We start from the raw sequence: 17099 nt of genomic DNA on the forward strand, positions 1-17099 counted from the left end.
TTCTTTGTTTTGAATTGTAAAAAAAAGTTTGAAAATATTCTGGCATTATTTTAGAATTACTCTGTATTTCTTGTATATTTTTAAACAGTAATCTTTATGGAATAAAATACTTGTACAGTTATTTTATCACATATGATGTGGCTATTAAAATAAGAATAAAATAAAAATAACGTTTTATATTACAAATTATCTTGATATTGTAATGTTTAACCTTATAATCAATTCTGTAGCAAAATCTGTACGCTTTCACAAATTGAGGATAATAATGAATGAAAGAGAAAAATTTCATGAATAATTAAGTGATTAACAATTTTAACAAGTTTATGTCACATTCATACAGTATTTTATGAAAAAAATAAATTCAGAATATATACTGCTACGCAACAGTAGTAGATATAGTATTATCACAAATACTGACGAGATAGGACACATATTAGAAACTAGAAACTTCAACGTCAATTTTTAAGTACAGTAAAACCTCCGTATCTGCAGTCTAGTGACAATAAAAAAAGAAGAAGAAACAGTGTGGATGTTAAACAACAAACTCGTCGAATGCGGATCCTCTTATGAAACAAAAAATTAAAGTTATACGAATGAGATTATAGATGTGTTGAACTTTCACAATACCATTATAAACAATTGGAGCGAAGAAAATTATTGTCGATCACTATGCTTTTACAAAAGATTTCTTCAAAAGAATTTTCTACCATTGAGCTTCATCGCTCGATGAAACAGGGTTTCTAAGATTAATATACAATACTTATCTTAAACTGGGCCTACATTCAAATAATATTTTATATTACATATATCATTCATATAATAATTGTTATATTTTATTATCGGTTATTTTTATTATTATTTGCTTTATTGTATTTTACAAATCTTCATAATAACACTTTATTATAGATGTATAAGTATAGTATATACATACAATACGTCGAGTTTGCTATTATCCGCGAAAAGGCTTGGAACCGAACTCCCGCGGATACGAAGGTTTTACGGTACTTGTAAAACTTGTGTTATAATTATGTTTATGAATACCAAGAAAAGTGTATATTAATACAATACATACAGTTTTAAAAAATATAGTATAACAAAAAAATAAACTTAAACTCATAATTTGAACGTTATAGTTAAAACTACATGTTCTTCGATGTTGACTAGTATAATGTATTATTAATTTGATGTATTTCATACAATTCATTTTATAATGGAAGCATGTATAAATTTACTCGTAATAAGCTAATTTAATTATGAAAACCAGAATTTAAGATAAATGTAATTACCTATATTATAAATCTTATTTCAACTATAAAGTTAGAAAATGAAATCTACGAAATACATTAAATTGAACAGCTATTGTTGAAGAATAATTCGCATAAAATTATAGACATACTCGATTTTTAATAAATTATTCATTCTTTTTACTTCTGTTATTTTTCCATAAGGAATCACCTCCCGCCCGCTTGTATATGTTATTCGGGAACACCCTGTATGTATAATGCTAAACTGTTAATTAAAAATGCACAGGTATATAGAGAAATTTTAAACTATTTATTTGTCTTTCAATTGACACTGTAATTTAGAAAATAAGAACTTATTTCTATAAGTTGTATTGGAAATATACTGAATTCATATAAAGAATTTATACCTATAGATGAGAAGTATTATACTTGAATGCAATTACTGATCCAGCATAAAGTAATACCTGTTTAATTAAGTATATAACATGTGAAATAAAGATGAGGACACAAAATTATTTTAAATTATTCATGAACGAATCAGTTGAAAAAATTATGTACTCATTCTTAAATGAAAGATAAATATTTAACCATTTAAAATTCTCTATTTTACGCTATTTTAACACATTCTCATAACAATATAACATTTGTGTATACTTTCTTTAAACGTTTGTCACACAATTTGTAAAAGTTTAATTTTTAATTAAGTATTAAATGCATGAAGTATTTATATATACTTTGAACATTACACAGTAATTGTACAAATTTAATAATTTATATATATTTAATGAAATTGTATTAAATACAGAAAAATGATGAATTTGATAATAAGCGTTGAGTGTATCAGTCGACGAACATGTGTAATTAGGATATGTAATTGCATTAATCTAGGCAGAATATAAATATTGATAAATATTGTATACCTTCATTTCTTCTAAAAAATGTAAAAAATTCTGAATAGGGAAACTACTGTTGCAAAACTAAGAGAGTTTATCTTAGTTGACGAATCTGTTTACTTTATCTATAACTATTGTCTGAAGAAACTAGTCAATATATTGCAATCTGTAGATGACGTTTTAAGTATTTTGTGTAACAAGAAGTAACCGTTTTTAATATGAAGCAGCTAAATAGTATTTATTTAAATAAAAATAGATTATTAATTGTATGTTATAAATTTTGATTTTTTTAAGTTTAACGAATAATATTATTTCAAGATCTATTATTTTTCTTTTTTTTTCTTTAGAAATTGTCGCAAAAATGCTATCCATATTTAACTACTGCTTTTGTATTTATTTGAGATTTCCCTGATATTACCAAAATCACATTTTTAGTACCACAACACTATTATCGGTGTCTTTGCACCAAGATATAACTTGAACAAATGTTCAATGTTGACAACATGTAAGTTTTGTACCATTAGTGACCATTTTCATCTCATAAAAATTATAGTATTTGTATAATACTTATATACTCATTTACATAAATGCACATAAACAGAAATTTGATAATTAAGACCTACGTATTGTGCGTTATATGTATATATGAGGTTGTAGCGTATGTAATAAATTACGTTTTCAACAACACATACGAACTTCAATTGAGTAACACGCCATAACTAGTATTTAATGCGACGCAGGTCATAATATATTTCGTTACTCACACTGTCATTCATTGCAGTAAGCATCACTAAAGCAATAAATCCAATACTGTTATTACTAACATAATTAACACGTTGAATGCCACAGCAATCTTTGATGACCGACGCCAGATTTTCCATTAAGACCGTGTTGGTTATCAATAACAGACACTTACCATAAATAAACTATAATATGTCTCCAGTTCTGAATGGCACTAATCTCATTGGAACTATTGTAAAATAATTAATATGCCATTAAAGAATTCAGTGTTTCTAATTTGCACATGATTTGAACAAATATTGATGATAATTCTCAAATGCCTCTGCGACGTTTTGTGTGAATAGAAATACATGCAAAAATTACTTAATACTTAATGTATTAATGAAATTTGATTAGGTAAGTGTGTATGTGCTCAGACACACATATTATGCATCAATTGAATCTTATAAAGATTTTTTGAGACTCTGCAATATTGTAATACTGAATTTAATAGTTGAAACTATTCTTTTCTAAGCCTAGCAATGTAAAAGTATACCTTCTTATTGAAGAAAAGCTAATCACTATCCATTGTAGCAGACTCTTTCAATTCTGATTCATCAACATCATGATTCTTTGAATTTCTTTCTTCTACAGATTTTACACACTATAAAATTATTTTATATTCATCATACTTGCAAATTACAAATATTACATGTTTATCAAATATTGTTATCTTATGATATTTGAAATTACACAAACAGGTACATACTTACATCTTCTATACGAATTCGAGGTGCTGCAATTTGTTCAGGAAAATGCCATGGCTTATAATTTGGATTATTTAATAATTTCCAATTAGGATAAGCTACCGATGCTTTATGTAATTTTTTAACCATCTATAAAAGAAATACATGTGAATAAATTTGCAACCTGAATAAAATTTTTAGTAGAATCAATATAGGGGAACTCACTTTTGGAGCAAATATTTCTGTAACTTTATTTACTAGCCAAACTGGTAGCTTTCCATGCGGATCAGTATGAGATACATAACCCAGTTCAGAACCATCACCATTGCGTGATGGTCTTACAATATATCCTTAAATTATGGGATTTAATAATAAACTAGTGCAAAAGAATCAAATAATTAACAGTTTATATTTTGATTTTCAAAGTTTACCTGTGAGATAAGATGTTGCTCGTACAAATTGCTTTCTTGGTGGGTAATCTTTATGAAAAACAGAATGGTTTAGAATCAACTGTTCTACACCAGTATCAAGCCAGGATCTTTGTAGAACAAAATCTCTGTTTTTCAATGGAGATGGACAGGCCACTAGATGACATATATTTAATTTTTCTTTAAATAATTTCCATCTGTAGATACATACAAACAAAGATACAGCCAATAAAAATAAATACTTACTAGAATAATAACCAATATCATTGTTGGGATTAAAAAAGCCTATATCTTTTGATTCGATCATATGTGTATCCCAAACTTTCCTATATTCAGGATCATGTAATACATCATATAAAGTTTCTGGCAAAACATCAGGAAATCGAGTTCTGATCTATAAACATTTTAGACAGTATTAAAAACGCGTAGAGAATGAAAGACATAAAAAATTTAATTATGACCAAAACCATACATACTTTTACCATTTTAAAACTAATTCCTGGTACAGACTTTGTCCAAACAGACAAATCAGGTTTATTGTAATCCAATTTCCATTCATTATTACTATCATACAAATGCTTCAATTTTTCAAAATCCTTATCTTCGGCAATTTTAACAATTCCAATATCCATTTTAAAAGAATATTGTCTATAAAGCGATCAACATAATTAATTCTGAAATACACTGTTTCTAGAAGAAAGGTACAATAACATTATATTTATAAATAAACAATTACACAAAATTTATTCATAAAACCGACAATTGAACAAAATAAATATAGTTTAAAAACATTGCATTTACAATATTTATCACTATTAAAAATACATTATTAAATTACCTGATATTCACAGATTTCATAGTTCTTTCATACAAAATCTGCATGTATTTAGTTCTATCTTATAATAGGCCTTATACTTATGCCGAAGTAATCTTTGATCAGTCTTAACCATTGTTCTACTTTTGAAGAAATGATTATACGTATAATTTATAAAATTTATTCATGCTGAAAAAGCAAATTATATTAATTATTGATGTAGCTTGAAGAAGCAAATATATATGAATAATTACAAACCATAAGCTACACACGTAATTATACTTTAAATAATACATTATGTATAATTATAAACTTAGTCTAATGGGTTAAACTCAAATTCTGCTCAACAGAATATACTGTACTTTAAAAATAAAGAGTTAGCGATCAGTTTGTCTTTCTCGACTCCCCGACAGTGATGCCAAACGGAGCCCTCGGTGCACAGGGAACTCATCATTCCACTTTCTCACACTATACTAGATCACGCGTATGTACCACGTGAGTTCGTACAGTTTCGGAAAGTCGAGAAAGACAAACTGACACTCCTCTCCTCATTCCCAATTTTCAGAAGCTACCAGAAGTGAGCACGGTTACACTTTGGATCATTTCCAGGGAATCGAGAAAGTAGACAAACGTGAGCATTTTCTTTTCGCTCGAAATTCATGCAGTAGCAACGTCAATCTATTTTAATAAACTTACTCCGTAGCTGATTTGTTTAAATTCAAAGGTACGCGCCACTTTACGATTATACCACCATCTATGGCAGAACGCCCAAGTTCGTCGAGAAATAGTTCGTTGCTCCAACGTCCCATGGATGGCGCTCCAAATATAATAGATCGAAAAGTATCTTTTTTATTTATTTATTTATTAAAAACAGTTTAACTTCTCTTGGGCTTGTGTATATATTTGCTTAGTAGCAAAAAAATGATTCCCTGGAAATGATCCAAAGTGTAACCGTGCTCACTTCAGGCAGCTTCGTCGAATCGAGAAAAAGGGCAGTTTGTCTTTCTCATGTCCATGGTGCTTTCGGTGCGCAATCTGGTGGCACTGGTTTAGTGAAATGGTGGATTGGTGTTGATTGAAAATAAAACACACAATTTCTAAAATTGTATATTACTTTTTCAATAACTATTTTATAAGTTATCAAAATGATGATGGATTATTTTGTTACAAATAATTCTTTGGCACCTGCACCGATGGGAATTCAAAGTACAGCAGGCGCTGTACCTGTAAAAAATGATAAAGGTTAATAATCCAATGTTATTTTTCCATTCGTAGGTTTTATATAATATTAAAGCTAATTGTGTCAGTGATTTTTTTGTACTCCAAAATGAATACAATCTAAGTACATTAAATCAAATTAAATAGCAATTTTATTCAAAACTTATTTCTTACTTTCATCATAAATGAATTATAAAAATATGTTTGTTTGATTATGTAATGTAATGATGACATATGTACCGTTTCATATTTTCGTAAATGAAACAATTATTAATATGTGACATTAAGTAATCGTTATACAATAAAAATTAGTTTTACATTGTAGGAGAACTTTCTATGAAAAAAGTAAAGGTGCATCGTTATGTCTCTGGCAAACGGCCAGATTATGCACCAGCAGCTAGTTCAGAAGAAGAATCTGAAGAAGAAGATTTCTTGGAAAGACGAGTACATAAAGGTTACGAAGAAAACGAAATTCCCACAGCTATTCCTATACAGTCGCAAGTCAGAATTCATGATGAAGATGATCCACGTATAAGGAGATTAACACGACTAGAAAGACAAAAAGAATCTAATACAGAAATTCGTGTAGAAAGACATAGACATATTCATGAACCAGAATTAATAGAAGCTGAACCAGAAAGAACTCGTGAAAGGATCAAATTAGAAAGTTCAGATTCATCGGAAGATGAAGAATTATCAGATTCTGAAATTGAAAGAAGGCGCGAAGCACTAAAACAACGAGTTTTATCTAAAAAAGAGAATGAAGAGGAATTGATTCATGGCGAAGAAGACGAAAGATCAGGTGAGAGTTCAGAGGAAAGCTCGGAATATGAAGAATATACAGATTCAGAAGAAGAAACTGGGCCAAGATTGAAACCAGTTTTTGTACGTAAGAAGGATAGAATTACAGTAATGGAAAAAGAAAAAGAAGCAATGAAACAAAAACAAGCCGAGGTTGAAGCCAAAAAGCTATCCGAAGAACGGAAAAGACAAACTTTACGGGTAAAGTTGACAAATTACGTAAATAAAAAAAAGTAATTTCTTATAAATGGCTTTAACATTATTTATTGCACAGATGGTAGAAGAAGCAATAAGAAAGGAAACACAAGCTGGTAAAAATAACAATGAACACGAAGGAAAACTTGAAGATGTTTGTACAGATGATGAGAATGATGAAGTAGAGTATGAAGCTTGGAAATTGCGAGAGTTAAAAAGAATTAAACGTGATCGTGAAGAGAGAGAACAGTATGTATTGTTGAAAATAATAATACTTATGCAAATTGCATATTTTTATTAAATAATTGCATTTTTCAGGCTTGAGAAAGAACGTCTTGAGATTGAACGTATACGCAATATGACGGAAGAAGAGCGAAGACAAGAAGCTCGCTTAAATCCAAAAGTTATTACAAACAAGGCGGCAAAGGGAAAATATAAGTTTTTGCAAAAATATTATCATCGTGGAGCCTTCTATTTGGATAAAGAAGATAATATATTTAAACGAGATTTCTCGGGTGCAACTTTGGAAGATCATTTTGACAAAACAATTTTACCAAAAGTTATGCAAGTAAAAAACTTTGGACGTAGTGGCAGAACTAAATATACTCATTTAGTTGATCAAGACACTACACAATTTGATTCACCTTGGATCTCAGAAACTGCACAAAATCTGAAATTTCATAATAATCAAGCGGCAGGAATGAAACAAGTATTTGACCGACCGTTGTTAAAAAAGCGAAAAATTGAAAACTAATCATGATATAGTATGGAATAAATCTGTTTTAATATATAATACTATAACTAGATAGATAGATAGATAGATTTATTTCCTACTTCCCCTTAGGGTTACACTTCCTCCCCACCTTACATTTCCATCTCTCCCTTAACCTAACTTATCCTACTTATCCTACTTATTCTACTCTTACTCTACTCCTCACTGCCCTTACATCCTCCCCCCGCCGCTTTTCCCCTCTCTCTCATTTCCTTTCGCCGCACGCTCTTATCCTAATCCTACGCTACTCGCTCTCTCTCTCTCTCTCTCTCTCATCTCCCCAGTACCTCCCCCCCTCATCTCGTTCCCCATCCTATACCTAGCTAGCCTTCCATACCTCACTTCTCCCCACCCTGCCTTAATACTATAACTATTAATTACAATAATAAATGTAAAACAACGTAAATAAAATTTTTTGTAAATAAAAGTTCTCATTTTTATCTTAAGTTTTACATAACAAACTTTTTAAAACGTGTTTTGCAGCAGCACATTTGGCTTGCTTTTTATTGGTACCAAACCCATGAAAAAGTTTCATTTTCCCATCAATAATTACTTTTAAAGGTACCATTACGACATTTGTTCCTTCAATAGGAACTGCTTTTCTGAAAAAGTGATTATTTAATAAATAAGGAATTTTCGAAAGCGATGAAAAGCACAAAATATACTTACAAAAATCGTGGCTGTATACCTTGAGTTTCATACAACATACGAACTGGTTGCTTTGGAACATTTTTACTAAATTCAACTAAAAAAAATTAAATATTACTATAAAATAATAATATAGAAAGTAAATAGTATCGGTGTATTTACTTGTAGTAAAGGCACTTAAATTTTTATGGAAACTCACCAATTTCTATGTGCATTAAAGAATAAATTATTTCCCAAACTTTCAAAAGATTTTTATTGCAATCTAAATATATTGCACCTATTATAGACTCAAATAAATCTCCTAAAACTTTAGGAACATTTACATATTCAGTTATATTACATTCATCTTCTTCCATCAATGTATATAAAAGCTATAAAATAGAATATATTGTAAATATATGTAAGATTATATAAAGTGTAATTTTTTTATAAGTGAAAATTATTCTGTATTTTGTAATAACATAAAGTACCTCATCATTCACTATATGATCTCTTTCCTCTTGATATTTAACAAAGCGTTCTATAATATCATTTAATTTTGGCGCATAAGCTAGTAATGCAGTATGTAAATTATATCGTACTGCCAAACATGCAAATGTGATATTATTAACAAGAGCAGATCTTAAATCTGTCAAAGCACCAGGATTCAAATTTCCGCAGTTTTCATAAATATAACACGTCACTAAAAAATCTGATGTAAAAAGAAACTTCAAATTAAATATAAATTGTTCAAATAATTTTTAAATAAGTGTTAGGAAATATTAATTCAAGTTTCTAAACACTCTCTTACCAAGAATAGCATCACCAAGGAATTCTAATCTTTGATAACAATCAGTTATAGTATTTGCTGAATATGAAGGGTGCGTAAAAGCCTAAAATATTTACATTTTATATAAAATTGAAGTTTGTACATGGTAATGAAATTATAGACACACAGCATATCTGACATACAGCTTTCTACAAGGGAAAGGTTTACTTTTAAAGGTATATGTTAAATTACCTGTAATAAGTATGCTCGATTTTGAAACTTGTAACCAATTTTTGTTTCTATATCAGAGGCCCAAGGCATGAAATAGTTTACATTTCCCTCAGAAATAATAGGATTCGTCAAATTAACAAACAATAATGTATGGGCATTGATATCATTTGGTAAAATTCCAAACCATTTTAATAAAGTCGCTGTATCTTTAATACCCATAGTCTGTTAAAATGCAAATACGTAATAAAATATACGAAGAAAAAGTTATACTTAATATTTCAATTATTATAAACTTCTTTAGTTCAAATTTATTCAAATGAAATTAAAGAAATAACTTGACAAACATGAAATGAGTTAATTAAGTACTTCATACAAAAAAAAAAAGAAGCAAAATCATCATATTAACTTTTATTACTTACTGAAAGATAGACACCAATCAATGCTTCTACACAGTCAGATACTGTTTTGTCAGAAACAGTTTGTATTCCAAGATAATGCTCCATACCAGTTTGCGAGTTTGCCGTTTCCCAATTTAACACTTTTGCTTCCATTGTATTTATTGTGGTCTCACTTATGCACCCAGTAAATTGTTCCACTTCAGGTATTTGAATTTCATATAAAACATTCGGTGAGATCTAATATATAACATTTTACAAATTATATTCATTTTAATAAATATAATAAATTTATTTTAGTATAAATAATACAACTATGAACTTTATTTACAAAAAAATATTTTATATAAACGTTGGATATTTTTATTTTAAATATTGAAACAACGAACCTCTTGTTCTAACAACAGTTGCTGAAATAAACGAAATGCTGTATAAGCGGGAGCAATGAAATTACTAAATGGTACAAAATCATCAACTTTTATACGCCCAGGAATCTGTTTTTTGACTCCACAATAATAAAGATTACGATTTCCAATTAGTTTTCCTTTTAATGACGTTAAAGGACCTTCGTTGTAGTTTGGATATTGATCATGTAAAAATAAAGATATAATAAATTTCAAATAGGAATCTCCTAGAGTCTCTAATCGTTCCAAATTAAATGCATCATGTCCTAATTTACTTGTCAATGCCTGTAATAAATTTAAGTTTTTGCAGAACAATGCTTCAAATACAGTTTACAAAAATTAGAAAATATACTTACAAACATAATCTGAACAGGATTGGGACCATCACACAAATCTTCTAACGATAAGATTTTTAGATGAGGCACTGGTATCGATAATTTATTTAAGAAATTAATTTCCTTCTTTTTCTAAAACAAAACACCCGTGCTTTATAGATTTACACAATCACAAATTGAATATTGTTGATACTATATTGAGTTTTCTCCATAAATTAGATATAATCCTATTAGTAGTGAAATTAAAACTTTCTCATTGAAATGAAACTTATTTAATATTACATCTTTTGTACTAAAAAATTATGTATAATATTATAATTACCACTATTTCGTTATCAGTTTGGTCACACGTTCCAGACATAAATTGACAGTAATGTTCAATTTGGATCATTTGAATGTCTTCAATATTCCTATACAAATTAGGTGGTTCTTCATCTTTTTTCCATGGATAATTACATGTTTCTGTATTTAGTACTGTTTACAAAAAGAATTATTTTCTTGGTTTTAATAATGTTTATAAATGAAGAATAATACAAGAAATTAGGTGTACTTCTAATTTCTTGTTCTGGAAAAGTATACTATCTTTGAGAATTAAATATATACCGTCTATTTCTGAGACATTTAATACTGGTTCTGGTTGTAAATTTTCAACATTTTCATCGATAGGAATTTCTACCAAAGATTCAAATAATTCTTCTGTTTCTTCATCTGTAATTTGTAGTGGTGGCCACTTATTATTACTCGATCTAGATCCTAAACCAGTTTCTGTAGCAATAGTTTCTCTAAGATCTTCAGCAATTAAAAGTTGTGAAATTCTATGTAGAATGGACGGTAACATTGTTGTTTTAAGCCAATACAAAGCTGGAAACACGATTCTGGTGCATAATTCTGGTACTAAATGCTCCCTCAAATCTTTGTTCGACTCTGCTCTTTTTCGGCTCTTAGATTCAGACTGCATGCTTCTGCATTAAGGAAACAAGAACATAATCATAAATTTAGATTTATTCAAGTTACCTATTTAAATTTATACATTACCTAGGAATTATACAATTATTTTTCCTCGATATAACTTTTACTTCTAACATCGGCTGCTTTAAATCATTTATTACCAAACCATGCTTTTCTTTATAGTAATGGGCATATGAAAAGAAATTATCACTTGGAAAACATGAACCTGGTGTAAGATCTTCGCAAACTTTTGTAACTAAGTACATATCCGGGGATGCTCTATAGGTAGGTATAACTAGTGCTAACTCATAATCACTATTTTTTAAATGAAAAGGAACTGGTGATGGTATACGCTCTATACATTGATGTTGTTTCAAGACGTTCCAATTTATTTCCCAACTTTCATTAACTGAAAAATTATAATTTCTGTTAAACTAGTAGGTTGTCAATTAAATTTTAGCACTATTTTGAATATTTGCTGTCTTATTCATAAAAAAAAAAAAGAAATAAAAACAAATAAACAAAAAAAGAACTCGGTCCTTTGGCAAAAAAAAATTCTAAAAGCTACTGCTGAATTTTGTTGTAGTTTTAAAAAATATTGTCTGATTCAATTGCTCTAGGCTCCAAAACAGATGGAAATCAGTCAGTGAAATGTCCAGACTTTAACAATATTAATGAAGGTTTTTCCAGCCTTGACACCTTTTAAAAACTCCTAAACATAACAATTTACAGCTCCATGTTGTAAACAATAAGCGATGTTTTATTTTTACTTAATCATTACCCTAAATGAAAAGAATATTTGTAATATTTGTAATGTTTGAATATTTGCAAATATTTTTATGCTAAAAGTGTAAAAAACGTGTAAAAAGTGTAATATTATAAAGTACAATTTACCTGGTACAATTAGAAAACAATTATCACGATTGTAATTATCAAATACTAAAAAAGGTTTTATAACTGATACAACTTGAGTAAACATTAAAGTATGAAAGACTTTTATAAACCCAATTTGCTCTTCAGATAAATGCATTGTTGCATAATTTACTTTAACATCAACGTTTAATTCTCCAACATTCATAAAGATTGGAAATGATGGTATCTGTAAAAAAAATATACGTTATTAAATATTTCATTTAAAAGTATATAAAGAACTTTAATTTTTACCTCTGGCAACCGTTTTGTAGATAGTATTCCAAAACCTGCATTGTCAGATAGCAAATCATAAAATACTAAATATCGGTTATCGTAATGTGGTGCTGAATATGTGGGTTTAGCATGAAGAAGGTGAAGATATAATAATTTTTCTGGTAAAGGGTATGCACCATATAACGCAGATGGAAACTGTAAATAATGTTTAAATGACACATACAGATGTAACTTCATTTTTAATAAAACTGTAATAAATTTATATTTTATTATACTTGTAATTGATGATGTCGTTTTTTTTTATATGTCCCAATAAATGCATTTTCTGACTTATCTTCATCTATCCAATTTGGGAATAGATGATTCGCGTTCTGAATAATATAACTGTTTACATTTGGTAGTAAATTGTCAGATAATTCATTAATTTCATGTAATTTTATACATGTATTCATAGCAGCAGATCGTTTTGCATAATTAATGCTCATCATAGGATCCCCAAGAACTACACTTTTCATTGGAGATAAAATTGGTAGTTTAAGAGAAACCTACAAATATTTTAATAGAGAAACTATTGTATAGATTAGTAATTATGTAATTACTATACAAATAATAATATTGTATAGAATAGAAATCATTTACACAAATAGACAAGTAAATGAAAAACAAAATACTTTAAGGTTTTTAATACCTGGTACATTGTACGTTCATGTTCCTCAATGGTATTTAATGTCCAAACTGGTGTTAAAGACAAAAATTTATTGCTGAATAATGTGCCACAATATCTATTTATTATACTAACTGCTATTTGCTCTGTTATTGTACATACTGTTCCATCTTTATTTGTGACAACATATGGTTCTATGTTGTGTGTATATAATTTATTTTTTATTGCATTTTCTTTTGGTTCCTCACGGGGTGTCCCACTTATCAAAAGCTGTTTAAAAAATAAAAATAAATTTAATAAATTTTTATACAATCTTATGAAAATGTGGATAAAATTACATTTGTAATTTCTATGTTTATAAATAACTAGTACGTATTTAGTTACTGTTTGTAATATTATATTAAATGAAGAACAAATTACAAAGAAAAGAGTAATAAATACAAAAAGAGAAAATACCTTCTGCAAATACGATTCCACTTCTTTAAAGTTTGCATAACGTTTTAAATAATTCATATCATTTTTCGACACTAACAATGTATATTGACTATTATTAAATCGTGCTCTCCCTTTACTTTGGACATATGCCCTAACATCCATTGGCAAATTATATCGTATAACCAATGTACAATGTGGTATATCTATACCTTCATCTACTATATCTGTCGCAATAATACAATTTGTTATACCACTCTTGAATCTAAATAAATTTTTATCAAAAATATTACTTCAAAATTATTATTACACATAGTAAATTAGCTGTAAAACATATGAAATTGATATAATTATACCTATGTATAGCTTCGTTATTCCACTTTAAGAAACATAGTGCTTCTCTATTATCTTTGTAAGGGTGACATGAACCCCCTACTATAAAGTCAGGTTGTAGAAATTTGAATTCTTCATCGTGCTCACTTAGATTCTAAGCCGATAATAATTAAATAAGAATAAGTTAATATAAATTATCAATATAAAAACTAATTTTCACCTTTAATATCTGATATAATATTTTAGCCGTAATTTGTCGTTGTACAAAAATAATGCAACAAAATGTCTGATCATTAGACATATTACTTTTGAAATCTTTCAACACTGTAAAAAGTTTTCGAACTTTATCAGATGAGTATCTGTAATTTAATATTATTTTTTAAATCGTATAATCTTATCACTTGAAGATAATTTAAAAATATAATTGACATTAATATAACTATCAAAACTATGTTCAAATTATTAACAAACTAAGGATTAAATAGATTAGAATAAATACAACTAGCATTGACTAACTTGTAAATTTTTTCCACTTCTGTATTGTCTTTCATTTCATCTTCTAACAATTTCCTACATTTAGTCAATTCTGAAATAATGTACTCCAAAAGATAAATAGTGTCCTAAATATAACACAATACATATTGATCAATATTATAACAAACCATGAAAATCAAAAGATTAAAATTTATTCATTTTTTTTTATTTACTCTGTTCTCATACATACCAAATTGTCTGTATGTTTTTTTATAGATTCTAATTGGATCAAAAGGAGTAAAGCACATTTACTTCCACCATATATTCCTATATTAAAAATGAAATTAATATTGATAATTTCTTTTATAATAAATTTGATGCATTTACCTTCAGCTGCTAACTGTACTTGCATATCAAGTAATGTGTTGCTTATTTTTCTCTCCTTAGATAGTGGTCGAAATTCTATACTAGATTCGTTTTGCTTTAATATACTTTCTACAGTTACATCCTTCAATATTTTAATTATTTCGTCTACGATATTACTTATATTTTTTTCAATATTAGATATTGTGTATTCATCGAACAAAACAACTGTTTCGTTTGGACATGCAAAATAACTTTTAATTTGTAATACTGAACTTACTGTAATTATTTTTGCATTATATGTTACTTCCAAATTCTGTAATAAAATGTGAATATCACATTAGAACAATTAGGCTACAATACTTTACTCTTTTATTTTTATACTTAAAAATACTAGAATTAATATTATTGAATGACTACGTAATAATGGAAAAATATAATCAATATATAAAAAAAAAATACTTTAAACTTACTTCAATAATTGATTCTATCATATCCAACTTTATGTTTGAATTTAATAATGAAGCTGTTAAACCTAAAACTCGTGGTTGTTGATCTTTTGGGCAGTGTACAAATTTTTGCATAATCTGTCTCATCGGATGATCATGTACTCCTTTGTGGCATTCATCAAAAATGAGGACATTTATTTTGTTTAAAAACATATATCCATGAGAAATTGCATCTACCAAAATTTGTGAGGTCATTACGAACACCTAAAATGAAATGTTCTTTAAATAATAAAATTAGATCTGTAGACAATCTCTATAATGATAATTTAATAAATTATATGTAAATTGAATAAGATAATACAATATGTACATGTAACATTTACAGCAGTTACATAAAATATAATTAATTATTAATACCTGATATTTGTCTAATTCTGCCAACCATTCTATATCTTTCCAATAATCAACGTTTTTGTCACCACTTAACTGTCCACATTTCAATCCAGTTAATCTTCTTATATATTCACTTTGTTGGCTAACTAAAGGTACTGTATTAACTAAAAATACAGAATGTTTTCCACCTTCGCTGTAAGATCTAAATGTAAAATTAAATATGTAATATACATAATTATTTTTAAATAATAATTAAAATTACTTTAATAATGTGTTACTACTCTACTGTATTAAAAATTTGATGTAACAAAATATATCAATAACATGTTTTATGTAAAAGAAACTTTGTTGACTTATTAATTTAACTATTATTGATAATGTCAGATATATTTTAGTTAATAGAGAATTTGTACAAATACAGAATTGAGAATAAATACTTTCGTATATCTGCACTTAATTCTTGTATAAGCTTGACAGCTATAAAAGTTTTCCCAGAGCCTGTTGGTAAATAAACAATAGCATTTTGTTTTAGTGCAAGTTCTAAGAGATCAATTTGATAAGCTCTTGGAATAAATTCGTTTGTATCATCAATATTCTCCATAATCTGAAACAAATAATATGCATAATTATATTATATTTGTGAAAAGTATTAATATAAATAATATAAATACAGCCTACTGCACACAATGGTAAACATAAGTACATATTAGTATAATAGAAAATTCTGTATATGAACATGCATATATCTTATTTAACTATAGAGAAGAACAAAACAGAATTAATAACTTCTTTAATAAAAATTGATAATTATTTACTAAATCAATTATTGAACAGGAACAAAACCAAATAAAATAACTATCCGGGCAGTATTCACTAGTTTCAACAAATAAAGAACAATATGTTCATAGACTAGTATGTATAAATGAAGATTTTCAAGTGCATGTCAATACAATATTCCTTATATTATTAATTTTATTTTGATTTTATATACACACAATGATATGCACTTTTTTTTCAGCACTTATAAACATTCGTAGGTACACAGAATCGTATATTGTGCCAATATGTACCTACTTACAGTCACTCACTTTGTTTGAACAAAAATTATTATTCCACAGTCTACTATTTAGTAATTATTGAACAAAATATGATAACCGTATCAAATTTTAAATCGTCCTGTCCTCACCAACCAAGAGATTGGTATTCGCTATCCGAATTTCGGGGTATTCCTATTGAAAAGTAGTCATATAGAATAACACTCTGTAACTTGACGGCATTGCGGTACGATGGGACAATTCCCCAACT

At 27.9% G+C, this 17099-nt stretch overlaps 3 protein-coding genes across 6 annotated transcripts; 1 reads left to right on the top strand and 2 right to left on the bottom strand.

The window, feature by feature from the left end:
• Positions 1-2549: 2549 nt before the first annotated feature.
• Positions 2550-5225, bottom strand: LOC122399809 (START domain-containing protein 10-like). Of its 3 annotated transcripts, XM_043400780.1 has the most exons (9): positions 5104-5225; positions 4870-5034; positions 4508-4679; positions 4278-4425; positions 4035-4187; positions 3829-3953; positions 3631-3753; positions 3414-3521; positions 2550-3358 (listed from the first exon to the last, which is right to left on the bottom strand). In XM_043400780.1, exons 2-8 carry the CDS (start codon positions 4911-4913, stop codon positions 3432-3434), a joined length of 855 nt encoding a protein of 284 aa, XP_043256715.1. In that variant the 5' UTR covers positions 4914-5034; positions 5104-5225; the 3' UTR covers positions 2550-3358; positions 3414-3431. The 3 variants fall into 3 exon arrangements, with proteins under 3 accessions (XP_043256715.1, XP_043256714.1, XP_043256716.1); XM_043400779.1 differs by having other exon boundaries at positions 2550-3521; XM_043400781.1 differs by having other exon boundaries at positions 2550-3521; positions 4508-4721.
• A 634-nt stretch (positions 5226-5859) lies between these two features.
• On the top strand, positions 5860-8173 carry LOC122399714 (microfibrillar-associated protein 1). Of its 2 annotated transcripts, none has more exons than XM_043400602.1 (4): positions 5860-6087; positions 6389-7065; positions 7139-7308; positions 7378-8173. In XM_043400602.1, exons 1-4 carry the CDS (start codon positions 5991-5993, stop codon positions 7811-7813), a joined length of 1380 nt encoding a protein of 459 aa, XP_043256537.1. In that variant the 5' UTR covers positions 5860-5990; the 3' UTR covers positions 7814-8173. The 2 variants fall into 2 exon arrangements, with proteins under 2 accessions (XP_043256537.1, XP_043256538.1); XM_043400603.1 differs by lacking the exon at positions 5860-6087 and adding an exon at positions 6121-6147.
• A 4-nt stretch (positions 8174-8177) lies between these two features.
• LOC122399713 (endoribonuclease Dicer) lies at positions 8178-16858 on the bottom strand. Its single transcript, XM_043400601.1, has 26 exons — positions 16790-16858; positions 16232-16398; positions 15819-15996; positions 15426-15665; positions 14977-15268; positions 14840-14916; positions 14632-14735; positions 14336-14474; positions 14139-14269; positions 13807-14047; positions 13375-13620; positions 12962-13231; positions 12705-12881; positions 12435-12639; positions 11628-11949; positions 11196-11554; positions 10915-11066; positions 10614-10724; positions 10243-10542; positions 9878-10093; positions 9480-9680; positions 9270-9351; positions 8950-9170; positions 8679-8850; positions 8501-8576; positions 8178-8433 (listed from the first exon to the last, which is right to left on the bottom strand). Exons 1-26 carry the CDS (start codon positions 16823-16825, stop codon positions 8274-8276), a joined length of 4875 nt encoding a protein of 1624 aa, XP_043256536.1. The 5' UTR covers positions 16826-16858; the 3' UTR covers positions 8178-8273.
• Positions 16859-17099: the final 241 nt, after the last annotated feature.

Source organism: Colletes gigas, unplaced genomic scaffold, assembly GCF_013123115.1.
Source record: "Colletes gigas isolate AHSC1104 unplaced genomic scaffold, ASM1312311v1 Colletes_gigas_Sc00015, whole genome shotgun sequence".
NCBI lineage: Eukaryota > Metazoa > Arthropoda > Insecta > Hymenoptera > Colletidae > Colletes > Colletes gigas.